This window comes from Podarcis raffonei, chromosome 17 (assembly GCF_027172205.1).
Source record: "Podarcis raffonei isolate rPodRaf1 chromosome 17, rPodRaf1.pri, whole genome shotgun sequence".
Taxonomy (NCBI): domain Eukaryota; kingdom Metazoa; phylum Chordata; class Lepidosauria; order Squamata; family Lacertidae; genus Podarcis; species Podarcis raffonei.
The window spans coordinates 18,070,865-18,096,890 of NC_070618.1; the positions used below are offsets into that span (position 1 = coordinate 18,070,865).

The 26,026-nt window shown below is 41.8% G+C and overlaps 1 protein-coding gene across 15 annotated transcripts in view; it reads left to right on the forward strand.

Annotated features, from left to right (window-relative positions):
• NFIB (nuclear factor I B) overlaps positions 1–26,026 on the forward strand; it is a 295,847-nt gene that overhangs the window by 83,664 nt on the left and 186,157 nt on the right. For 10 of the 15 annotated variants that reach the window (XM_053372197.1, XM_053372196.1, XM_053372205.1 and 7 more), the window contains exon 2: positions 20,443–20,974. In XM_053372197.1, coding sequence (XP_053228172.1) covers positions 20,443–20,974 — 532 coding nt within the window. Of the gene's footprint in view, positions 1–3,849; positions 4,059–14,095; positions 14,427–19,944; positions 20,020–20,442; positions 20,975–26,026 lie in introns of those variants that run through there. The other 5 variants (XM_053372198.1, XM_053372200.1, XM_053372208.1 and 2 more) reach the window with 3 other exon arrangements.

The following is a 26,026-nucleotide window of genomic DNA, read 5'->3' on the forward strand; positions in this document are numbered from 1 at the left end:
TGGACAAAAGAGGTTCCTTCTAATTACCTACGTTTGTCCATTTTGTACCTTCTCTCTGTAGTAGCCCTGTGTTCACTGCCGTTGATTCCATAAGAGACATTTCACTGTGCGGAGTACACAAGTTTACTCCAATCTATTGTCTGATTTAGTGCAGGAAAGAAATTGCTAGCATATTTGCAAAGCGAAGCAGGGTCTGATATGGCTTCAAATTGGACGGGGGACCATGTGCTGAGATTCCTGCATTGCAAGGGGTTGGACTAGATGACATTCAGGGTCCCTTCAGACTCTATTATTCTGTGACACACAGAAGAAAACCCAGTTCAGATTAATGGGGTGTAAAAGGTGTATAGGATTGCAACCTCAATTTCTCTATTTCGGAGAGTGCTGCCCTTATTGAAGCGATGGTTGAGGTGGGGGAAATTAAATTTGTTGATGTGAATATTTGTTGTTTTTGAATGTGAAATTCTGGAAGGTTGTGTGGAAGCACAGTTAAGTAGATTTAACTGAAATTTAAAATTACAAACTGGCTGCTTCGTTCTCCGGATCATTTATTCTGAAGATACTCCCATAATACGAAATACATTTCTGAAGTCTGCAGCGTACATATCAATAACCTCACTATAATCTGTTTAATTTTTTTTAAAGCACAAGGAAGTAGTGTACATTTGTCCGCATCAAAGCTCATTCTTCTCAGGGTGGCAAGTTGAATGATATAAGAAGGAGAATTTTTCTGATCGCATTGTTTAAATATTTAATTTCACTCTGCAACTGCATTATTTTTTCATTCAACTCAAATGCATGGCCCTGGGTTTATAGGCTTCTTGCACACGAATGCTATGAAATTCAGGAATCTGGATGCCAAAATTAGGGTCATGGCATGAAACTGTTTTTTTTTTTTTTAAAAAAAAGACTCTTGGTAAAATGATATATAAATGCAAGCTTGCATTTATTCTGGGCTTGAAGAATGAAAGTCTCTCTCTTTGATGTGCCTGTGTCCTTTTAGTCCATGCTGTTAGTGCATTACTAGGCCAGGTTACATGAATACAAGGTCACCATATATCATACTCATCAATGTTCCCCCTTTTGACTTGCAGGATTCTTATCACTGATGAGGTTTCAGACTTTGCCTTAAAAAAAAAAAAAAGTCATAAAGCCCCAAATCTCTGTAACGTATTTGCAGTCATTTTAATAAAGTGTGCTATATAATGTGCAGCATTCTTTGTCTGTGGCTTTTTAACTTCTATAAACCAGGGGAGAAAACCACAGGTCCCCCCTGACATGGAAAAAGGCCTGCAAACCAGATAATTGACTGGATGTTATGTAGTTTGCAAAGTCCATGGCACAGACCGCCTGAGCAATCACTTTCACTAAACAAAGGGAATGCAAACACTGTACAGTGCAAATTCCCTGCCCTCCCCCGGCAGATATTTTTAATGTGGGTGGCTGGGGGGAGGAATAAGACCCAAGCAATTTTCTGAGTATTTCAAGCTGCTCTCCGCCCCCCACCCCCCATGTTTTGCTAATTAACTGTTCATGTGAACACTCATAATTTTTTAGAAGTTTAGTTTAAATTAATAACCAAAGGGTTGTATCCAGCTACGCTACGCTCAGATTAGAATCGCTGGAGTTAATTGACCAAAGTTAGTCGTGGCCATTTATTTCAGTGAGTCTCCTCTGAGTATAACGTTGGATAAATTGATTGTAAGGTCATGTGCTACGCTGACAGTATTTGCCCATTTCACAAATAATTTTCAACAGTAAAAAAAAAAAAAACCCACCCCAAGATATTCAGCCAGTTTAATTTGAAAGGCGAAGCCTCTGAAGTCATTGTGACTAAGCTAATGCATGAGCATCTGGATATTTTATATTATTGCTTATAATAATATAAGTTGATAGCTTTAAAAGGAGCATTTTATTCCACTGTTGTCTATGCAGTTCCATAGGCCGTGCTCCAGCCTAAAAAGTTTTTTTAAATGGTGCAAGAAGAAATTTATTATTCAAATATCCCTTTATATTACAGCTCAATATTTATCGCTTGAAACATTTGCAATGAGAAAATACATTGTTATAATTTGGGTTTTTTTAATCATTGTTTCTCTCTTTCATTTTATAATATTACAATGTATGCCCCCAGTGTGTTGAAACTGATACATTTGTCTTTTAGGCAATCCTACCTTCCTTTCCCTTTTCCCTTTGGCTTTGACCCGGCTGATTTTTTTTGCTGGAAAGAACATATTCATACAGTTCTACTCAAATGAAATATGTTGGAAACCAAAGATAGGTCAAGTAAAGCTATTAAACTATGCCAGACTGCTAGAAAGGAGGAAACATAAAATGCAATTGTTAGTTTGCTTTTTTAAAAAATTGGATGCCTTTAGAGGTTTGCCTCTTGTTTCCAAATTTAACTACGTAAATGAATTGGCAGTTTGCAAAAGCTCTGGCTGGGTGTATTTCTACAATGAGGCTAATTCTGTATTCCTTGCACATCTGATATTTCCATTAACTTAGCTAGGAGGTGGGTGACCCAGACTCTTACAGACAGGTACTAGTTTCACGAATGCTAAATTAGTGTCAGCTCACCACTGGCCATTCATGTTTTTAAGATTATGGGAAGTGACGCTGCAAACTCAATGCTATGTTGTTGTTGTTGTTGTTGTTGTTGTTATTAATATCAGAGACTGTGTTAAGTTTAATTTAAACAATTAAAGAAGGGGGGAAGAGATAACTATGTGTTATTGTTTAAAAGTACTACTACAAAAAAAAACCCAAACCCCCTATTTATTCAAAGATGGATTTTTTGTTTTTTCCTTGCCATTCTCATTTTCTGTTTAGAGCAGGCGTTGTTCTGCTGTTATCAAGTAATCAGGTTTTTAACAAATACTGTGTTCTGCACCCCCACAAAGCAATATTGGGATTTAACGTAATTTAACTTTTAGGAGATGGGAAAATGCCTCGGTTCTTTTTTCTCTCTCCAGCAAGCGCGCCCCCGTTTGCGCGCGTGCACACGCGCACACACACACTTTTGTTTAAGAGTCTGTAGACTTCTTTGACATGCGGTGATTTCAGGGTCTCTGACCTGTCTGGAACGGCATACTTTATTGCGGGTCCCCGGCTCCGGCTCTCCCGGCGCTGATTGGCTGCTGGGATATGAATATGCAAAAAAAGCTCTCCCATGCCCTCCCTTTTCTTCTCCCTTCCCTCCCTCGGTCGGTTTCATGCAGCCGCCAGGCGGAAGCGAAGAGCCGCTGCTTCCCACGGGTTCCGAAGGAGGGAGGAGGGGAGGAAAGGAAGGCGGGAGGAGGAGGCGAAAGGCAGCTTGAGTGGGCGGTGCTTCAGGGGAAGCCGCCGCGGCGCTGGCCAATAGGAGCGCGGTGGAAGGAGGCCAAGTACGCAACTCCCTTCTGCAGAGCCAGACGCGCAAGGAGGGGGGGGGGGAGAGAAGGGGAGAAAGAGGCAGCAACACACGCACAGGCGCACACACAAACACACACACATGCACACACACATAGAGACCAGCCCCGCTGGAAAAAAAAAGGGCTCAGCCTCTCCTGGACCACGTTCAACTCAGCAACCACAGCCTACTCTCTCCAGCCTTGCAACTCAAAAGAGGAAGGAAGATTGAAAAAGAGGGAAAGGAGGAGGAGGAGGAGGAGGGGGCCGTTCACTGCCTGTAGACTTTTTTTTCATCTCTCTCTTTTTTTTGCCTTGGCTGCTTCTCCTCTCTACCTACCCCCCGCAAAAAACCTCATCTAATCAAGATTTTTCTTCTTCCCTCTCTCCGATTGCCTTAAAAAACAAATACTTCTCTTTCTTCGATTTTTCTAATTTTTAATTTTTTAAAAAATCTCTTGTCGATTTACCTATCCATACATTAAAAAAAAAAAAAAAGACAGGCGGTTTTACTCTGGGAAAATCCAAACAAAACAAACAAACCTTTTTTAAAAAAGCACCCCTTGAGAAACGCAGCCCATTTGTCCACTGAGAAATGTGAAGCCAACGGTCCCGTGTTGTGTTACAGAATTCAGGATCCCATACGTTTAATGCAATACAGTACAATGGTATGTGGCATTGGAAACGATACTGTGTTTCTTTTTTTTTTCCTTTTTCCTTCCGAAGTTGCTTGTTGGCTGTTCTCCTTTCCCCTCCCCCTCTCCCCTCCCCAACCCCTTTGAGATGATTGTGTCTTTTTGGTTTGCAAAGTGGTGGCCGTATATTCGCCCCCTTTTGTCAACGTAGATCATTTCTGGGTTTCTAGGATGAGCTCTAAAAGTAGTTGTGTTGTGTGTTGTGTTTTGCTGCTCCCCCTTATCTCCTCCCCCCCCCCACTTCCAAGTCTTGGCAGCTTTTGTGTGTGGGTCACACTTTGAAACTGTCGGTGAGAGTTTTGTGTCCAAAAGTGCTGAACTTGGTATCATTTCCTGCTTCCAACTTTCTCCCCTCCCTCCTTTCGCTGACGGGTCTCCGTTAAACACTTGGAAAGATTAAACACGAATTGTGGGTTTGCTTCATTTTGCAGCTCGGTAGTCCGTTTTGCTTGTTGTAGATGTGTGCCTTTGCGTCCTTTTGCTAATCTGGTCTTTGCTACCCATGGCGTGTGTCTCTCCCCCCCACCCCCCCAAAAAATTAATACAAACGTAGCTTGTTATTAGCAAATGCATGCATGCATCTGCATTTTGTTTGATTGCAAACTAATATGGAGATATCCAACAGTATTGTTTATTTTGCAGCTCTGAAATAATATTTATTTTGTGTGTGTATGTTTGTGTGTGGCTTTGCTCGTTGTTTTCCTCCGCAGTTCTCAACTGTTGTTGCTGGGTTTTGTTTTGTTTTTTCCCTGGGAGGTTGTGCATTTTCCTTTTATGCTTTTCCTTCCTATTCCCCGGGTCTGTGCCTGCCTCTTCCCGCTTGTCGTCTCTCCGCCTGTGTCTGGGCCACATTTTAATGCACAATATCCCATCCATTAAGTTGTGGTTGAATGCGGAGTGTGTGAAGACTTGGCAGCTCTTGGCTTGAAGGGGGCGGGGAAGCCAGTTCGACTTTGACACAAGATGCCGATGTGGCGTGATCTGAATTATTATGAGGGCTGCGAACATGGCCATCTTTTCCTCCTCCTCCTGCTGCGGAAATGCTGCCATTGAACTTGAGACGGGACAGACAAGATCTCTCGGATCTCCCCCCCCCGCCCCGCCCCGCTTGCAGTGCAGTAGCTTGCAGAGGAAAAGGCGCCAAAATACACAAGATTAACGCGAGCAATTCTTTGAAGCGATCCTGAGCAACTTTTAACTAGGAAGCCCACGAATGAGAAAAAAAGCAACTACAATTAAAGACTTTTTTAAAAAAAAATATGCAGCAGTTTTAGAAAAATGTTATAGCTGGTTCTTTAGGTAGTTTCGGATCAGTACATTAGGGTTTCCTTTGTTCTACTTGGTGAAAGTGAGGGTTGACTGAACCTGACCTTTTTTTGCAGCCAGGGCAGAAACTTCTTAAGTTGTGTAACGTAAGACGTTGTGGTTTTCAGTTTTATATTTGAGGTCTGATGTTTGCATTTTCTGGTCTGCGAAATAGAGGAAGCTCGGTTATTAAGAGACACCATCAAACCATATGTGGACAGAGGTCAAGCACACAGGCTGTGAGGGAGATATGTGTGCGCACACCACAGACATTTAAATAGCTGCGTACTCAGAAGTATGCATGAATTATGTGCACACATTTCTTTGACTAGGAAAACTTTTACTAAGCAAGGACATTAATTCACAGCTTCGTAGCCAGAGTGCAGTTTCGCTCAGTGGCGTTTTTTAAATAAAATAAAATAAAAAGAGTAGCGCCGAAATGTAAACGCATAAAAATCTGATGTGCGTTTAGAAATTGTGGCAATTCCATTTATTTTTTCCCCAATTGCAGTCATTTTCTAATTAAGGTTAAAATTAAAATCCATTTTGCTGAACAGGTGAGCACATGTGTGCTTGCACATGCAAAAACACACCCATACCCAGAGAAACAGTTCGGCAAAGATTTGTAGCACAGTATTTAACTTGCTTTTTATTTTATTGTTCCAAGGAACACTGACTGTGTTACTGATTTAAAATGTACACTATTGCTGTATTATGAATCTTCACGGTGTGAAACTACAATGCTTGTAAATCTTTTTAAACACACTTTAAGTTTAGTTGGAAGACTGATTCCTCACACAGGAGTAGCTTTAGAACACAATAAAGAGTTTCGAACAAGATACAGAATTTTTTTTTTTTAAGTATCAGGAGTGAATGGTAGTCTCATCCTAATGGTATATTGGGATAATAACAGTAGTATGTAAATAGGAACAAACTAAAATGCAATATATGTTTTAATGTATGGAGGAGAGGAAACACATCTTTAAGTAATAGAACTTGCTGAGATAATGTATGTATTCATATTGCATCTGGGTTTTACAGTGCTGTTATAAATAAAGTAGACCTTTCTCACACAATGGACAGACTCCTATGTTATCAGTGATCCAGACATAGGGCTTTCCCTTTCTGCTTTCTCTGCCCTCTTAGAAATATAATTGCCAAAGCACTTTGGAATGCGTATGCAAAGTTTTGCAGCATCGTGCGTTAAGGCAGAAAGAATAAGAGCATTTGTTTCTGAGCCCAATAGAATGAAACACTGAATCGCCGTCTAATAGTGGCTGGGGTGTGGGGTGGAGAAAGCTAACCCGACCTTTCAGAGTTTCTAGTTTTTGATTAAGCATACAGTTGAGCTGGCTAACCTCGTATGTTGCACTGAAATCAGTGCTGCTTGCTCGGTGAGTTTCAACTGTACATATGCTTGAAATCTAGGCAGACAGATTGGTATGCGACGTCTTTAATAACTGTGCATGTTTATACCGGCAGTAGCATAATTAACATTGTAATTTCTTAACTTAATGTTGTCCCCCAAGACAAATATAAATATATACATATGTCTGGGATGTCGGGAGCAGGGGTGAAGAGCAAGTCTAAGTAGCCCAGTATTCTCTGCTATCTAGACATATAATTAGAGAAAAATAAGGTATGTGGCTATATTAAAAAGGTACTTTTTGTACTATGGAAAGCTCTCTGTGGCCTATTTTAACTTTTGTTTCCTTTTCTTATTCACAAATGTCTAATCCTTCCCATTGCAGGAAGACTGGAGGTGTTCCACTGTAGTGCAGGCAATACAAGACTCTTAATTGGGTTTTCTCTCTCACAGTATTCTGTGCTGTCTGATTCTTGGGTTCTGAGGACATACTTTCAAGTACTATTTAAGACAATGCTATATGTTTCATTCTCAAACGGACCAGCTAACTGACTGCTTATATCCCTCCACAGCAGTCAAAATTAAAACTTGTTATCAGAAACCATTATAGAATTGTGGACATGAGGGAAACAGTTGCAGGGTTTTCATGTGTTTTGAGCACCATCAAAAGATAAATATTCCGAAACGGATGTGCATAAGAAAAGGAAATGTACTGAGAGCTACACAATTGGTTTCTTTAAGTCATATGGTACATTTGTGTAGAATTAAAGGAGGACTTGTTCTACATTTTCTGGCAGTGTATTCCTCATATTTGTCTTGCCTTCCTGTGTTGAATTATGCATACTTAAGTGCAATTTGCTATGTTTTGCCTTCTGCAGAGGAGCTATCTCTCACAAAACCTATTGCGTTAATTCAGCAAATGACACTCTACAGTAAAATATCCTCCAGGAGCATGTTTGGGGTTGGCATGTGTGTGTTACCTGTTTATGCTTCTGTATATTCTTAAGTAATTACTGTACTTTGTATCCTCGGGAGAAACTTTCTAGAGCTGGTGAATGTTGCTAGCATGTGGTTATTATGCTTAGATTATTAAAGATGGGCATTCATTTTGATGAATCACAACAGAATTTCCCCTCCCTTCTGAAGGATGTCTTTATGGAATGGGCTTGGTTGCTCTTTGCTTTCAGTCTTGTTCCTGGAAAAGCCTGCAGTCGCACTGCTGTCTGTTAAGCTCGTATTGCTGGTTTGTTGGTGTGTCAGTGAGCGAATCTGTATCTGTCGGGCACCTGAGGACAGACATACAGTCATACTATAGTTTTCAGGAGGCTCCCCATCCCTGCACCAGACGTCACTGAGCTCGTCTCCTACTTTATTTCCTCTTATGGGAAATGAAGATTGGTTATCTGTGTTTTCACAGCTTCCTTACACTATGAATATGTGTGTGTGTGTATATATATATATAAAAGGATCACTTCCATAGGTGACTCTCCTCCCTTTTTTGTATTGTGATAAAGCCAGCAGCTGTGCACCTATCAGCTGTGCGCCATAGCAATTAGCTTATTTAATTTACTTCTCTTGACATGAACGAAAACATGCTATGGATGCTGTTCTTGCCACTGGTGGCATTTGGTTCTTGTGTATGTAGCATCTTTGGTGATTACAGACCAGAACACATGTTGCTGTCACCACTGTGATATCTGTGAAAATGGCCTATCCCTAGGTTATAACAGTTTGAATGACTTAACCTATACAGCCTTCATGTTACAAAGCTGTGCACCCTCTCTAAGTGTCCAGCAGGGATGAGGAGCTGGGCTATGATAGTTGAGTACAACACCTCAAGTGCTTCTAAGTTGTGCAGGAAAACTGGGCGAAGTTGTCACAGAGTGACCAGTGCTACAATAACAACAGTCTGGGTGCTCCAGGCCTTGGAAAGGATCAAACTAGCCAATGCAGTGTGATATACAATTGTAGATGGGACTGATCCAGTGCAAGTCTGGATATTTAATGTCAAAACGAAGTGAAGCTTTCAATTTAGTTTCTATGTTGCGATGTTTTCTGTTTGTTAGCGGTTTGAGATCTCCCTTCAAAATCAGTTTTGTACTGATTCACAATAGTTTTGGACAGTTTGGATAGGTATGATCACCATCTTCAAATATCTCAATGGCTGTTGCATGGAAGAGGGAACAAGCTTCTTTTCTTCTGCTCTAGAGGGTAGGACTTGAACCAATGGCTTCACGTTACAAGAAAGGAGATTCTGGCTAAACATACAGAAGAACTTTCTGACAATTAAGAGCTGTTCGACAGTGGAACTGACTCCCACAAGAGGAGGTGGATTCTCCTCCCTTAGAGGTTTTTGAGCAGAGGTTGGATGGCCATCTGTCATGGATGCTTTAGCTGAGATTCCTGCATTGCAGGGGGTTGGACAAGGTAACTCTCATGGTCCCTTCCAACTCTATGATTCCATGTACTGTCATACCTCGGGTTCCAGATGCTTCAGGTTGCGTGTTTTTGGATTGTGCAATGTGCTGAACCTGGAAGAACCAGAACAGGTTACTTCCGGGTTTCAGTGCTTGCGCAGATGTGTTAAATTGAGCTTTGCGCATGCCCAGAAGACCAAATCACGACCCGCGCAGACGAGGCACTGCAGGTTGTGAATGTGCTTCCTACATGGATCACGTTTGCAACCCGAGCATCCACTGTACCATGATGTTCACATTGAGAACGTAATTCTAAGATTGAAAACTACCTTGATCCACCACCCGCTTTCAGAGATGAAAGGAAGAAGACATTTAAAATGTATTCATTGTTATTACACAAAACTGATGGACTTGCTGCCAAAGTTCAGTTACATGGAAAAACAGAATTCTGTGCACATGGTGCATGTGAGGTGGTAATTATGAAACAATGGAACCATGTAAATGGAAGTACTCTGCCCCTGCCCCCGTTAGGTGATCAAAAAATTATGGGGCTGTGCTGCTGGCCCTTGCAGTCCTGTGATCTCCATTGACCCTGACATTCACATGTTAGGTGTAGACATCTGTACAGGTGAAGGCTATGCCTACATGCATAGAGCTTCCCAGGAGCTGGAACCCTGACTGCGCAGAGGTATTATGAAGACCTTCACTTAGACCCTCTGTGTCTTAGCACATGTGTCAGATGTGGGGCCTGTTCAGCCTTGAGGGTGAGGACATCTGCACAGCCCTACTTCCCCTTGATCGCACGGAGACTCCTAAATGTGAGTAATGTGTGAGCAAAGAGCACTTCAGACTACCCAAAAGTTATTCTCATTACAACAGTCTTTCCAACAACACTGTAAGGAGCTAAGTCAGCAGTATTGTCCAAGGCCACCGAAAAGTTCATAGCTTGAAAGGTATGCTACAACCTGAGACTTTTGCAGGTTGATCGTGTTTACTTGGGTTCCCAACAGGCACCTGGTTGGCTACCATAAGAACAGGGTGATGGATTAGATGGGCCATTGGGCTGGTCCAGGAGGGTCTCTTATGCTTTTATGGAATATCAGTTCCAATGAAACCCATTTGTCTTAGTCTGGGTTCAGGCCTGACCATGGGACTCAGTCAGCCTTGGTTGCCCTAATGGATGACCGTTACAGAGAGGGTTGGGGGAGTGTGACCAATCTTCTGCTTCTTGATCTCTCTTCAGCTTTCCATACCATTGACCGTGGTACCCTCCCCGACCAGCTCTGGCGAATGGAAATGGGGAGCACTGTAATACAGAGTAGTTCCTTCTGATCCTACCTTTGGGTCAGTTTCCAGAGAGCAGCATTGGGAGAATGCTTTTCAGCCCCCTGGTAGCTACGTTATGGGGTGCTGCAGGTCACTATTTTATCTCCAGTGCTATTAAACAGATATATAAAGATTTTGGCTGCTTTGTGTGTGTGAGTGTGTGTGTGTGTGTGTGTATACACATACATACATATAATCTGGATCATTCACAAAATTGCCATGTCTATAGTTCAGTGGTTTGTTTGTGTGTGTGTGTTTTAGGAAGACTCTTGTTGTTCAAGAGTCCCAACAGCTGAAAAAAGGTACGTTCAAGTATGTTGGTGAATTTGTCTTTTATGGCAGTTTAATGGAGGACATGCTGAATGTTTATTCACAAGGAAAACTTCAGGTCTTTAAACCAGAATTGTCACCCCCTCCCCACCCTGTAGACCTTAGAACATTTTCTGATATTTTTTAAAAATTGTGTGTGATTCACCCCGAAATAACTTTATCACATCTTATATTAGTGCAAAGCACTCTAAAGTGAAGTACTCTAAAGTGGTCCCTTTACAGCACTCCTTAATAAGAGAGAAAAAGTGTTATTTCTATGGGTTTACACGGATGGGAAGTGCACCTACAGTTGAGGTGGGCTGCCTTTGAAGGGTTAATCTGTTGGCCATAGCCATTTGCTTTGACATTACCTGCTTTGTACCAACCCCTCTCTCGTTTCCTCCCCCTCCCTCTGGCTTGTAAATTTATGGCAATTGCAGCTGCTCGACTTGGCAAGCTCCCCTCATTAAGAGACCCCTTTGAGAATGGGTTGTGTTTGAGTATTTCCCTAATGAGGACAGGACGGGGTTAAAAAGTGACCATTTCATGGTTGACTTGAACCTGCCTGCTTCTCTTGATGTGTCCTTGTGAAATGCCTGACGTGAATAAATCCCACTTTGCAAAAAAAAAGGGAAAAAGGAAAAGTCACTGGTCCCTTCAGGACAGTTTACACAGCGGGGGAAGGGGCTGGAGGGAGAGGCCAAGGAGGAAAGTTTACCTGAGGCAGGAGGCAGGCAGGCGCTGGCCTGGTGGAAGAGTCTCGCTTTTGCCTGTTTTGGTTCATCAGGTCAAAGTCTGCAGAATTTGAGGCAGGGCAAGCGTTGGGCGCGTTTAAGCAAAGGAGTGCCCCTTATACAGCTGCAATGTTCTGGTGCAATAAGTTGGCAAATAAATTCCCCAGTTGGCAACCTAAGAAGGCTGTCCTTTTGCAACCTTTATGTTGTCAACCCGCGAGGGGGGTTCCTTCGAGTCTGTTGCAGGAAAACAGCCAAGAGCCTTGCAGCACCTTAAATGCAAAAAATAATAATCCTATGGCACACAAGCTTTCATGGACTAGACTACACCATGCATGGGGCAGCTGTCCTCAGGAGTTTATATATATATAGGGATACAGAATGAAAAGGGAGACGGGAGACGTTCCCAAAAGTATATTCCCGGATCTTCGCACCGTGTGAGAACCTGGTCGGCCTGCGTTGTTTTAATTCGCTTGCATTCCTTGAAGCGAAAAAAGGCTGCAACCCGCCCGCGCGCGCGCGAACTCTTTTCAGTTCCCTGGCACGAGCTGGCTGGCGAGATTGAAAGCAGACTAGTATGTTGCTACCGCGGGCTTTTTTTCCTTTCCTCCCCCCTCAGGAGGAACCCGCCACCCATTCCCTCCCTGAGCTGAGCTGAGGGGGGGGGGGAAAGCCCGCCGGAGAGGGACGGGAAAGCAGCCTATCCGAGCAGCGCACACGCGTGTGAGCGCGGCGGCTCCTCTGCTGCCGGGCGGGGGATAGGGGCCACGTGGAAGGGGCTCCCCGGGAGGAGGGCGTCTCCTCTCCTCCCCCCTCCCAACTCCGTTCCGTCACAGGGTCTCTGCAAGAGCACGCCCAGCCCCATATTGCAACGGGGAGAGAGCGAGAGAGACCCCCTCCCCACTTTGCCCCCCCCCCCCCCAGCACTAGCTACACAATGCAGTGACCTTGGCTCCACATGCAAGGCGACAGGGTAGCGAGGTTTGCAGACGCTGCCCGTGCTGGGAATGCCTCTGCAAAGAAAGACCCCCCCGGCGCACATTTCCTTCCCCCCCACCCCTCTCCATTCTTGTTTGGCTAATTAGTGGCGAGCTGGCAAAGTTTCCGGCCTTGTAGACCCCCGCACGCCTCCCCCGCAACTGCTAGATCGAATGTCCACAGAGCGGCGGACTATTTTGTTTAAGGGGGGGGTTGCTTTCCCTTGCACTTTCCCTTTTTTTTGGTTCCCTCCTCCTCCTCCCCACTTTTTTTCTGTGCGGGAATTTTCCAGCGGGAGCTTTTCAGGAGCGAAGTTGGGCTGTTCCCTTCTTTTGGCGCTCTCGGGGAACTTGCGCTTTGCAAATAATCTCTCTCTTCCCCGCCGCCGTCCACCCCCCCCCTCTCACCAGTGTGCGTCCTCCTCTCCCAAACCCAGACGCACCCCCCTCCTCTCTCCTTTCCCCCAGCACAGAGTTCCCCCTAACGGTTAACCATGGGGTGGGGGGGGGAAGGGGAGGGCGAGAGCGGGAGAAAGTGCAAAAGCATGTTTGCGAAATGGGCAGCAGCCGAGCTCTCGTACAGTGCGAGATGATGATTAATAAAGAGGAAAAAGGCACGGCGCGGGGAGGGGGCTCAGAAAGGAATGTGTTTGCAGCGGCAGCAGCTGGGGGAGGAGGAGGAGGAGGGCGAGCGTCGATGGTGTAATGAAATAATAAACCGAAATCCTGAAGTCTTAAGGGGGGGAGCAGAGCTTGAGCGGTGGGGGGGGGACGGGACGGACCCGAAGAAGTGCGCTCGGTGCAATGCAAAAAACCCCCAAAACACGCACATGGACACCCCCTCCCTCCCCTTCTTGAACGTCCAGGTCTTGCAGAAAGGAGATCATAAAGGAGGGAGGGGGAAGGGGAAGGAGGGAGGAGGAGGAGGAGGACGGGAAGAAGAAGAAGGGGGGGGAGAAAGAAAGAGATTGATCGTTTTGAATTTTCAAGAGATCATTTTTATTACAGTGGGCGTTTGGAAAGCAGGCTCTGAACATTATCCACAGAGAAAGGGGGTGGAGGGGAGGGAGGGGAGAGAGAGAGAGAGAGGCACAGGCTGCTGCTGCTGCTGCGAGAGAAGCCCGGCGGTTGCGCGCTGCTGCTGCTGCTGCGAAGTGTTTTGCAGCCTTGGGGGGACGCGCGCGCGCACACTCCCGGGCTGGCGCTCGAGCGCACAGGGCTCTCTCTTCCTTTGCAAACTTTCGCCTTGCCATCACCGCGCGCGCCAGGATTTCTTTCCTGCTCCGCTCCGCCGCCGCCGCCGCCGCCGCAGCAACCTTGAACTTTGGCAACGGGGTTTGACAGTACCGTGGTGTATCAACCCCCGCGCCGCGACAGCTTCTCCAAGAGCGATTGCAGATCCGGGAAAGAAAGAAGTGGGGGTGGTGGTAGTATTAGTAAGTGGTGGTGGTGCAAAAGGCAGCGCGAGCGAGGGAAGGGAAAAGTCTCGCCAACCCCCCCTCCTCCTCCTTAACTCCTGCTGCATTCCATCCATCCAGCCCCCCCCCCCACCATCCGGTTTCTCTCCGCGCCCCCCCCCCGCAGCCCCAATCCACCAGCAGCAACAGCAGCAGCAGCAGCAGCACCAAGACGGAGTCTCCGAGAACAAGAGGGTTAAAAAGTGTAGATTGGATTTCACCCCGGGAAATCCAGCGCTCGGAGTGAACTTGAATCTCTTTGGCTATTTAAGGAGGACTGGGGTTTGTCGGGAACTCGCGGCGCTCCGCGGTCGCTCCTTCTGATTCCGATTTCGCCCGATGACTGTAACATGAACAGATGAGACCGTTGCGCTTTTGATACTTTTTCTCTCCGCAGAAGTGCATTCTCAGAGCGAAGTCATGATGTATTCTCCCATCTGTCTCACTCAGGTAGATATTAATCGCCTTTTCTTACCAATCCAAAAACACCACGAAACTTGCGCTCGGCAAGCGGGTGGGTTTGTAAGAGTTGCAAACTGTTCGAGCCGCTCGGACTTTATTTGGGGGGGGGGGGCGGGAGAACCTCAACTGTATTGCATGTGTTTTGTTAAGTTGTGTAAATCTTAACTATTCGAGTCGTGTGCGGGAAGGACGCGGGGCGGAAGAAGGAATGCAACATTTTATCTTATTTAAATGCCGGTGATGTTGCTAAATATTGTTAAATTGTTTCTGGAGGAAATAAATCCCAGTGGTTAAATATTAGAAATGTCTATAATGAAAATGTAGGTATGAATCGTATTGATCTAGACCGGAAAATACTATTGCTGCTACCATCGTTTCAGCTCTTCTGTTTAGGTATCTGAGTGACAAAAGGAAAAAGTGTTCCATTATTTTTAATTAAGCATTGACAGTGGAAACATAATATGATCCCATGCTGAATTTTATCATATACTGTATAGCCTTTCCAGTAATGTGAGGTTCGTTTGAAAATAAAAGAAAAGAAAAAGTCTCTGAGCAGTAGAAGTTCTCATTTGGTTTTCAAGTACATTTTTCCTGCTTTACTTCGGTTTTTGTAACTTTATAAAGTCGACGTCCAAGGTCAAAAACAAAATTAAACTTTTGCTGTCACTTTTGGCCTGCAGGCTTGCATATTCTTTAGAACGTTAGAAAGAGTTATTTTATGTACTGCATATACATTCTACTACTTGGTAGAGCATTTGGACAAATAATGTTACAAAAAGATTTAACTGCAAATAGCTTTGATGCAAAGAAGGTATTTATAGTTTTAACATATGGTGAGTCTTTTGTGATGATTGGCAGGATAAAAGCTTCAGAATAAATAAATAAAAGAAACGGATTGCAGATTCTGATCCAATATAAATTGCAGCATAGCGCCATGTGAGATGTGAAGGGTCTATAGCGTGCAAGATTAGTAACATTTATCGTGAAGTGGTCAGAGTATATTTCAGGTAAAATGTGAATCTCTAGGTCAGTTCTGAACAGTTCTAGTTAAAATCTTAGCAGGGTGCAATTTGAATGGTTTAATCTGCAATTATATGACTAATAGGTGTGGAAAGAACGAAGGCTCCGAGTTGTTTAATATTTCTGTGGCATACATTGCGATATAGTTAAATAATTAAGATTTCATTTGACAATTAGAAGCCATTGTGGTTCCAAAGGACTGAGGCATTCACAGCATTGTGAATGAAGATTTAAACAATGATAAGGCTTATTCAGTGATTGGATACAGTCATGTAGCTTTTTGGCTGACACGTTTTTTATTGTTTATATTTTGTTTGGCATCAAAGTGTGATTAACTTGGGGATCTTTTCAGCAAGTGAACGTAAACTTCACTGGTGCAAAACAGGTGGGAAAAGGTGTTGCAAGATATTTGAAACATGTCAAAAAAAGAAGTCAATATCCCGGCATATAGGTATATTGTAATAGACTTAGACATACAGCATTACCATATTTTTTTCATTCACTAGGTACTTTGCTGCGTGCAAAATTTGATACTTCCACCTCCATATTGGGAACATTTACATAGAAATAAGTTTGGCTAGTTTAAGTGGCATTTGCTTACAAATACATGAACGCTGCCTTGATTTCATTATCTGCTACTCTGTGCTGATACAAGATATGTATCATAATTTACCTTCAAAGTTGAAACTTTAAGAGGCACCTCCAGTTGTTACGTGTATGTTATGGTCTGTTGTTATTTCCTGCCTATTTGCCTCCTTTCCTGTGCGTTTTTTAAAAAATACAATATTTTCACAAAAGCTCTTGAGTGAGTTCTATCAGTTGTTTGCCATATGTATGGTTAAATATCACTTTTGGTTTATGCAAGATAAGTAGTTTGTTCAGGTTCAGTTTGTATACAACTCACTGCTCCAAACAGTTTCATGACAAACCTAGCGACACATAATTTTAATACTTCTTGAGTGGTTTTAAGACATGCATCCAAGTTTTGAAATGAAGTTTTGTACGTCCAGTGTTTTTCTAAGTCCTATTTGCTCTGTCAATTTGCAAGTCACTAATTTCTGAATACTGAATGGCATATAGCTGTGCTGTATATACATTTGTGGGAGAAAACAAATCTAGCAAAATTAAACCCCAAAGCTGCCGTTCTCCCCACACTTGCACAGCAATTGATGTTTGTTGTGGTTGTGGTCCTGACAGTGCTTTATAAAATATCTGTGCACAGAAATCTTAGGAGACATTGGAGTAAAAAGAATTCAGTACGCCTGACTTTTCCTCTTTTTCTTTGAAGTGGAAATGTTACTGTATTTTAAGATTGTGATCCGAAGCACACTAACTTGGGATCACACTCAGCTACACTCAGTAGGACAGAACAGTAAGTGAGATGTCAGCTGGAATTTCGTACCTATGAGATCTATATTTGTTATGCAGAATGGAGGATTAGTAATAGAATACTTCCCTCCTCAGTTTTGTACAATTAATAAAAGCTTTTCTTTGCTGACATCTGTGGCATAGATGTTAGATCCTTTTTAATGCTCAGATTCTAAGAAACTTTTTAGTAGTTTGGCTGCAGAAGTAGTCCAGCAAACCTAAAGGTTTTGCTATAATTTATTTCTCCCCTACATTGCTTTTGATTCAGTTTAGAACAGAAAAAGTCAATTAAAGCAGCTTGCATACCTTTAAACATATTGTTATGGAGTCATCTTTTTGTGTGTGTGTGTGGGGGGGGGAATAGTCTTCTACATCTACTAGAAAATGAATCGATGGGAAGGACAGAAGGTGTTATGTGAAAATACTTTTCCATGTTCCTATTCTGGAGAGGAAACTTGACCATTTTATACTACGGTTGCAGAATAGATATAAACCATTTTAAATAAACAATTTTTGTACAAATTGTCCATGCATACAAATTGGCGTACAATGAACAAATTGCCAATGCACGTTAGAACATTTGAAAAGCTTTTTCTAACTGTAGCTTGGTTGCAAAATGCAATTATGATTGCTGATTATTCATGTTAATTCTTGCCACATGCAATTGCAACATGCATCTTTATTTGCAGTGTTTTGTCTGTCAGTACTCTCCGCAAAATATCATCTTTTATAAATGACCCTTTAAACAGTTTTGAGGAGAATGTCTGTGATGTCAGGTCTCAGCTAGAATAAACTAGCTGAGCTGTTTATTTTCAAGCATTTTTTTTTTAAATATCCCAGGTGTATATTGAAGATTATAGAGTTATCCTATGCTACAGCAAAATGGCAGGGTTTGGTATTAGGGTTTAATTTTTATTTTATTTAAAAAATATATGTTCCATGTTTAAATAACATCTGTTCTTATTTCCACTTTCATGGCAGTAGATATGTTTCTTCATAGCTTTGCATCCGTTATGCTCCTGATTTTAGCAGGTCCTTACATAGCTAAAATATGCAAAATTTAGGTGTATTATCTGGACTGAATTAGTAAGTTCCATTGAATTGGATGGGGCTTACTTAAACATGCTTAGAAATGGTGCTTTATGACAGTATTTGGTGCATGCCTAAAAGTAATGCTGAAGTCCGAGGCTTCACAATTTTCTTGGTAAGATCCACAATACTGTACTTGGACTATATCACTGACAGAATAGGGCATCAGTGTTATCTATTTTGCACAGTAATTTTAAAACTACCAGATACCACCACTTCACTCATTTCTTGCAAATCGGCCTGCTTTGCCACTTTCCTTCTATATGCATTATTAAAGTCCAGAGTTCTGGAATAGCTGTTTTGCACGGTCAATTCTTTTCTGAAGGAAAGAAATAAACTGTAGTAGTTAACAACAAAAAAAATAGCATTGAGATAAGGAAGTCTTATCATGGGCTGTGGTTGCTCTGAACTGTGCTGCCTTCCCACACAAAGAGCAGATTGTGGTTTAACTCTTTCCATGGTGTAGCCCTCAAAGTGACAGAAATCTTCAAAACACTACTGATCACTTTACTTAATGATTCTTTTGCCACTTTGCTTCACTTTATATTGTAATGATTTTGAGTTTCATACTATCCATTCTATTTTAGTTCATTTCCCTCTCTATAGAAGGGGAAGGTTTATGTTTAAAAACCAAACCTGCAGTAATTCTGAAGACCTCTATTTTCTTTACTTCTAAAAATGCAAGGCTTAATATACAGAACATTAGGTAACAAAAATACAAGCGTAGCTTTATTTGTTAAGTACTGACTCCTTGGGTCGAAAACCAGCAGCTTGCACAATCTATGCAGTAATTATAAAAGCAATAAAATATACTCAATCTTTTAATCTAATGTGCACCTCCATCCTAAATATATATTGTATATAAAATAGTTCATTTAAATCAGTTTGACCTGCTTTCAAATTTAACACGTGTTACTATCAGTGTGTATTAACATTTTGCCCGCCTGAAAAATACAGTTTGAATTTCTAAGGGAAATTGTAGCATCAGCATTATATTCCTTGTAACATGACTTCGACGTTTAGTTTGAAAGTACATGGAGTGATTTTTTTAAAATTAAAAAGCCCCAGTTAAAAACAGTCTAAGAAGAAAAAATTAACTTTAGAACCACTCAGAAATGCATATGCCAAAGGTTGGGAAGCAACAATAGTGCTCTTATTTTGGCACAGTTTTCTTTCAAAACCATACATTAACTTGCCATGTGTGTTTAGGCTGTTTTGGTTACAAAATAATTATGTATGTGACAGAAAGAAATGTCTGTAAGATGAAACCTTAAGGTGAGCATCTTCCGCTTCACAAAGTAACATAATTGCCAAAAGTAATGAATAGAATCTAAATTGCAATAAATATCAAAATTAGGAAAATAATATATGAATCTTCAGGAATAGCCTGATGATAGGAAGAGCTCTCTAGAACTATAAATAAATAACACGTATTTTAGAAAAGCAGGATTTACCCAACGATGCAGTGGTAATGTCACTCTGCCACAGACAGCTGAAGCACAAAGAATGCAAAGTTTGTGCCAAGTTGTCCATTTTCATTGTATGCCTGAGATAGATTTTTTTTTTTTGTGGGGGGTGCCCAAATAGTTGCCACATATTCGTAACCAGCTAACAAATTAACTAACACTGTAAGGCATTGAACCCCCCACAGTAGAGTGGAGCAAAATTGCTGGGACAGCAATAATGATGCGATTTTAATTCTTGAGTGCGTAAAGTTTTGTTTCACAAAGTTATGAAAGGAAAGGTAGAATTGTGCGGTGCATAAAACTTAGGTGGTTTGGCTCTTGTTGTACATCATGTTCCTTTTTGCCTCCTTTCCTTAACTTCCCCATGCTTTCCGAAGGCATCATCAGCGCTGGAATGACCCTGTTTCAGCACTGGAATGTTGGGCGATTGATAAGAGAAATGGATCAAATTTTATGAGCGCATGCTCTTTGCTGAGCTGTCAGTCTCTCGCTGACAGCGTGCTCCAAAAGTGGGAACTGTATAGCACCGCACTTATCACACATATGCTTTGTGTTTCTGTGCCACGGGGAAGAGAAATGCGTCGTGCAATTCACACCTACCTTCTTAAGTGTTCTGCTGGGATGTCTTAGCAAAAATGGTACTGTAGCTTGTTGCACATCTGAACTGCAAATGTTAGAAGCCACTTATTGCTCTTATTTTAAGAAGCAGTTATATTTGAGTTGTCATTTGGGGGCCAAAGACAAAGGGCTCTGTCTGTGTGTGTGTGTGGGGCCCGAATCTGATGCAAACCAAAACTCCATACGAATTCAAGAAATTAAATGTGGAAGTATTTTTAGAGCAGTTATTTATATTTTTTTTGGAAGTAGAAACTGTGGTTAAATAAAATGAAAAGCACCTAGTGCTCATGGTATTAAAGCCTTATATATATATATATATATATTCATTTTTTACTTTAGAAATGGAGGGGGGGACTGTTGCTCTTGCCTTCACCATGCAAACAGAACTGATCTTTTAATTTTTTCTCTCCCCCCCCACCCCACCCTGTTTCTTCTCCTAACAGGATGAATTTCACCCATTCATTGAGGCACTTCTCCCACATGTCCGTGCAATCGCCTACACTTGGTTCAACCTTCAGGCTCGAAAACGCAAGTACTTTAAGAAACATGAAAAGCGAATGTCAAAGGACGAGGAAAGAGCAGTCAAGGATGAGCTACTTAGTGAAAAGCCTGAAATTAAACAGAAGTGGGCTTCCAGGCTTCTCGCCAAACTGCGCAAAGATATCCGCCAAGAGTACCGGGAGGATTTTGTGCTAACTGTTACCGGGAAGAAGCACCCGTGCTGTGTGTTGTCCAATCCTGACCAGAAGGGTAAGATTAGGAGAATCGACTGCCTGCGACAGGCAGACAAAGTCTGGCGTCTGGATCTAGTCATGGTGATCCTCTTTAAAGGTATCCCTTTGGAAAGTACGGACGGAGAGCGGCTCATGAAATCCCCCCATTGCACAAATCCAGCACTTTGTGTTCAGCCACATCACATAACAGTATCAGTCAAGGAGCTTGATTTGTTTCTGGCGTACTACGTGCAGGATCAAGGTAGGTTACTTGCCTTGTATGAATATGTTGAACCCCCTTTAGACCTTTCTCCTTTAAGCCAAAGAATATGCATATCTATTTCCCTGCATACATGTACACAGGTGCATGCTAATTTGCATATTTGTACATTTAAGTGACATGTATTTCTGAGAATGCACGCCAAGCTTTTGTTCCAAAAGGGAAGTTCAAAATATTGGGGAAGCTTTCAGCGTGTGTTGCAGAGCAGAAGTTTTAAAATATTGGTAAATCTATTGATACGAGCAAGTGAGCAAAAGCTATATGCACTTACTTAAACAGATTCATATCTGTTTATATCAAATCTTGCCTCCTATTTCTTTCATGGTTTTAGCAAGGAAACGCTCTAACCCCTACAAAAAAGATTCAGTTTTAGAGTATGGCCTATGTAGCATCTGGATATTAATATGCACTAAGTGCTCGTTGTATGAACATCTCGTGTTGTTCAAGGCACAATTGGTGTTCATAGCTTGATCTTTCTCCAAATATTTCTGCAAATTATAATTTCCGTAACATACACAAACTTTAAAAATGTTGCTTCAATATGGAAATGTGACATTACCTTAAAATGTAACAAAACACATAAGCAGTCACTATCGGAACTGTTTGTATACTTAGATTATTGCTTTCCATTTTATGTATTTTTGGTACTAAATCCCAGGTAAATGAATGTTTTGTTTTCAAGTCATACAACAAACATGTTTCGAGAAGTGAACTTACATCCCATAATGTTTGGAGTTGGTGGCTTTTTGCATAAATCGGCCTGGTGTTGGAAGGTAGTTAAAAGAAAGACAGGAGGTCATATTTTTGGTCCAAGTATAAAAGAAGCATATGTTATGTAACTTAATGATGAAATTAAAAGTAAAATGGGTGGTGGTTTGGTTTGTGATTTTCACCTACAATTTAAAATACTTTGAAAGTTGAATGTTCTGGTTCAGTTTACATGATTCCATCCTTGTTTGCCATGCTTAGTCCTAACTTCACATGGAATCGTTATATAATACAATATGACTAAGTATCTATTGTAGTATTAATATATACTAATGAAAATACTTTCCTGTTCTCATTTCTAGCAGTAAGAAACATAAACAGAATTAAGGGCCCCAATTCAGAGCAACTTCAATTGATAAAAATCTCAACTGGACTTAAGTTACTACCGATTTCAACCTCTTTGGTTTCAATGCGATTTAAAGACAGTTAGCTTCCTTCCAGTTGCGGCCCAGCTGTTTTGCTGTGATTTTCATCTGAAAATTATGATACATGACTCTTAAAACTGCAATCCTATGCAGGGTTGTGAAAGGGTAAACATCTTTAGGATTGTGCTGCAAATTAATCTTGGAAGAAGGAGGAAATAAGCTATGGTGTTTTCATATGCATTTTGTTATGTATATGCTAACACAAATGCATTGTGTTCAAAATGAATTATTATTATTTTTTGCACCTCAAAGTGTTTTTAAGGAAGGCTATATCCAGGTGATGTGTGCATCATGCAAACCGGAAAGTCAAATGCAGATGAAAACAACATAGCTATAGCATCTCTTGTACCTGCCTAACTGTTCTTCTTAAGATGCTGTGCTTTGAAGTTGATACATATTCCACTTGAACTGAGAGCAGGGCTGAGATGGAGAACACCGTTTTGCTAGTGATACCTAGTGGATGTTTTCAGTTTTTGCTGAATCAGCCTGAATCATGCAATCATTCCGAATTTTTCAGCCTTTCTGCAGTTACTGCGAAAAATAACTGGATGTAAAGTTGGTACATATCTTTGTACCAAGTCACCTTTGAGAGAACCTTCCATTTATTGCATACTATGCGTCCTCTTTGTATGCTATCAGGGTTTTTTTTTGTGTGGGAGAAGGTGAAATCTGCTAAACGACTAGTATTTCTATGCTTGAAATAATATGTCCTTGGCTGTTTTCCTTTATATATAAAAAAGGATTCTTTTTTTTTCCTTTTAAAAATGGAATAGTCCGCGCTCTCAATCTCATTTTTGTGTTTTGGCAGGCAAGGCACCAAGGGTTGCTAGGCTTGCAAAAGGTAGAAGCACAATGTCAGTCAGAGTAATGATCTCTTTTATAGCGGATTGGTCTTCTATTTTGGTATATGAAAAATCTATTTGGTAATGCCTCATCAATAAGGCGTAGTAATCTAATCAGTTATTGGACAAGGTGGGGGATTTTTTAAAAAGGACAAAGTTCTTAAATGAATGAAAGGATAAAATAAGGCGCATGTTTAAACGTTGGCGAAAAGCATGTGGAAGAACAGTTTGAGTGCCAGTAATGGTTGCCAGTGGCACCAGGATTGGCATCGGACCCTCTTTGTTTAGCCTAGAATGCCTGTGATTTGTTGGTTGGCATCCGCATTGCAGAGCAGAGAGCAATGTTACAATATATTGAGAATTTCCTGATCTAGAAATGTCAGTCCTTTTTTTGTGCTTTGACAAAGAGGATTTCTTCTACTTGCTTCCCAGATCTGTACTGGAAGAAGAAATATAGACCAGTCTATCAAGTTTTTGTTGACAAGCTTTATCTGACTCTCCTTCCCAGCCATTCCCCTCAAAACTCTCCCTGTCTCTCCTTCACTTCCTTTTTCGTTTTTGTTTTTTTTTGCTACGGGTCTACTCTTAGAATTTGCAGGACACAAGCGAAATTAAAGGTTACTTGATACGCTTGCTTGCGTTCGTACCACTTTTATGGGGAAACAAATTAGGATAAAATGATTTCCTAGTCCACAGGTGTTCGAAACACGCAGCACAGAATAAATACTTTTTTAAAAAGGGAAGAAAGAAAGGTTTTCCTCCTTGTTCCAGTGTTTCTTGGATTCATCTTAATGTTAAATGTTGTGAAAGCTATACATCGCTTGAAGGAAACAGGTTTCGTGGGCTTGTTTCTGATGTTTGGTTCAAGCTGTGTTTCAGTCCATAAAATCATTTGGTAGTATTTGATTCAATCAGTGCAGCTCTTGTGCTGTGTTCCGTTTCTACAAGAACCGCCATTTTGTTTGTCAAGTGCCGGCAGAGTGGGGGAGGATAAAGCAGACAATGTGCTTGATGCCAATAATGGTTGCCAGTGGCACCGAGGTTGGCATCAAACCCTCTTTGTCTAGTTGCTGAATGCCTTTGATTCGTTGGTTGGCATCTGCATTGCAGTGGGCACATTGGAAAGTTTTTTTGACAATCGCTGAATGAAAGCTGTTGTATTTGTTTGCCGCAGTAGAACTTCAGATAATAGAAATCCTTCGTCTAATAGATAACTTTTTTTTCAAGTTCTGTAGTAGCAGATTGTTAAAGTTCCAATTCTTTCTCCCCCGAAGCACACTTTTTTGTTTGTATTTCTCTTCTACAGAATTTAATTCTTCCATTCTCTGCTATACTTTTGACACTCAAAAGACATTGTATGGCATTATTATACATACTGTAAGCTGTATTGTACAGCTCAAAATTATGGATGTGTTCAGTTTATCTTTTGTTGGTCTGTGACCGAAATAAAGTTTGATACTGATACTGATCACTAAAAAGGCAATAACAACAATGACATCATCTATCTATCTATCTATCATCTATCAATCTAAGCTTGTGTAGGTCTTGGTACGTGTCACATAATTGCCACATGCTTTTAATTCTGGTTATATTACACTGTTCCTATTTTTGCACATTGTTTAAAAGTAAGATATTAAGAGAGTTGTGAAAAAGCTTTCAATTCCAAACCAAGAGTTCAGCAGAAACTCACCAGACTTTCCAGCAAATAGAAGCAGTTCTGCCAAGTGTGCTTACTTCTGATGCACTTGAATGTCCAGATTTTAAAACATCTAAATACCTTTCTGTTTAGCTGGATGGGTTGGCTACCGGAGACCAGTGAAAAGGCCAAGTCATTTCTGTTGATGTTTCCTAGATGGTTACCATTAATACTGTTTTCTGACTAACCACCATTATCTTGTTAATTAGTAAGATGGATTAGCAGTTCTACCCAAAGGGCTGCACTAAAGGAAGTCTGGCTTGCATGAGCCCCTGAATCGCCAGACTGTGTCCTGTCTGGTATTAAAAAAGGGAGGGGAAGAGGGTGATTGCTGGAGGGGGGGGAATGGTGGACGAGGAACTGCTCTGTCCCTAGAAAAAAAAAGCAAGGACTGCACATGAGAAAAACTTGATTATCACAACTCGCTAAGAAATGCATAGATAGCAGCTCTTCTGTGTTGGCAAGCCACATAACCTCAACATCTTGTAGTTTACGTGATGCTTACTGGTATGTGTATTATTTTGGAGGAGTGGCAGTACCTGACAGCATAAAGGCATTTTTTCCTGACCATTTTACTCAGAGCTGAAGTTTCAGCGGCATTCAAGTTTTGCATTAACTCACACTTCACTGGTATTCAGCCTTGCTTATTCAGCAGTGCTTATTTGAAACTTAACTAACTCTGAGTTTAATGAGATTTGCTTCCAGGTGCTGTGGTCTAAACCACTGAGCCTCTTGGGCTTGCCGATCAGAAGGTCGGCGGTTCGAATCTCTGTGACGGGGGTGAGCTCCCGTTGCTCAGTCCCAGCTCCTGCCAACCTAGCAGTTCGAAAGCATGCCAAAAAAGTGCAAGTAGATAAATAGATACCACTCCGGTGGGAAGGTAAACAGCATTTCTGTGTGCTGCTCTGGTTTCGGTGTTCCGTTGTGCCAGAAGCGGCTAAGTTCTACTGGCCACATGACCCAGAAAAACTGTCTGCGAACAAACGCAGTTTGTTCTTTGACTGGACTTAACCGTCCAGGGGTCCTACACCTTTTACCTTTACTTCCCATCCTCAGGAGTGGTGGCTGAGACCAGATCAGATGGTGATCTAGGCATGTCAGCTTTGCCTTCAACCCCAAGAACACTGTGATGATAGTGACAGCAGAAGCAGTCTCAGCCCACTGACAGAAATGCTTACTTGCTTGCCTAGTCCTGTGGCTCAGGACAACAAGTGCATGAACAATTTAGCCCACCCAGCTCTTCAGATATGGAGCACAGGGGAATATCAGTGGCTGGGCCAACATCTTGGTCCATATCTACCCA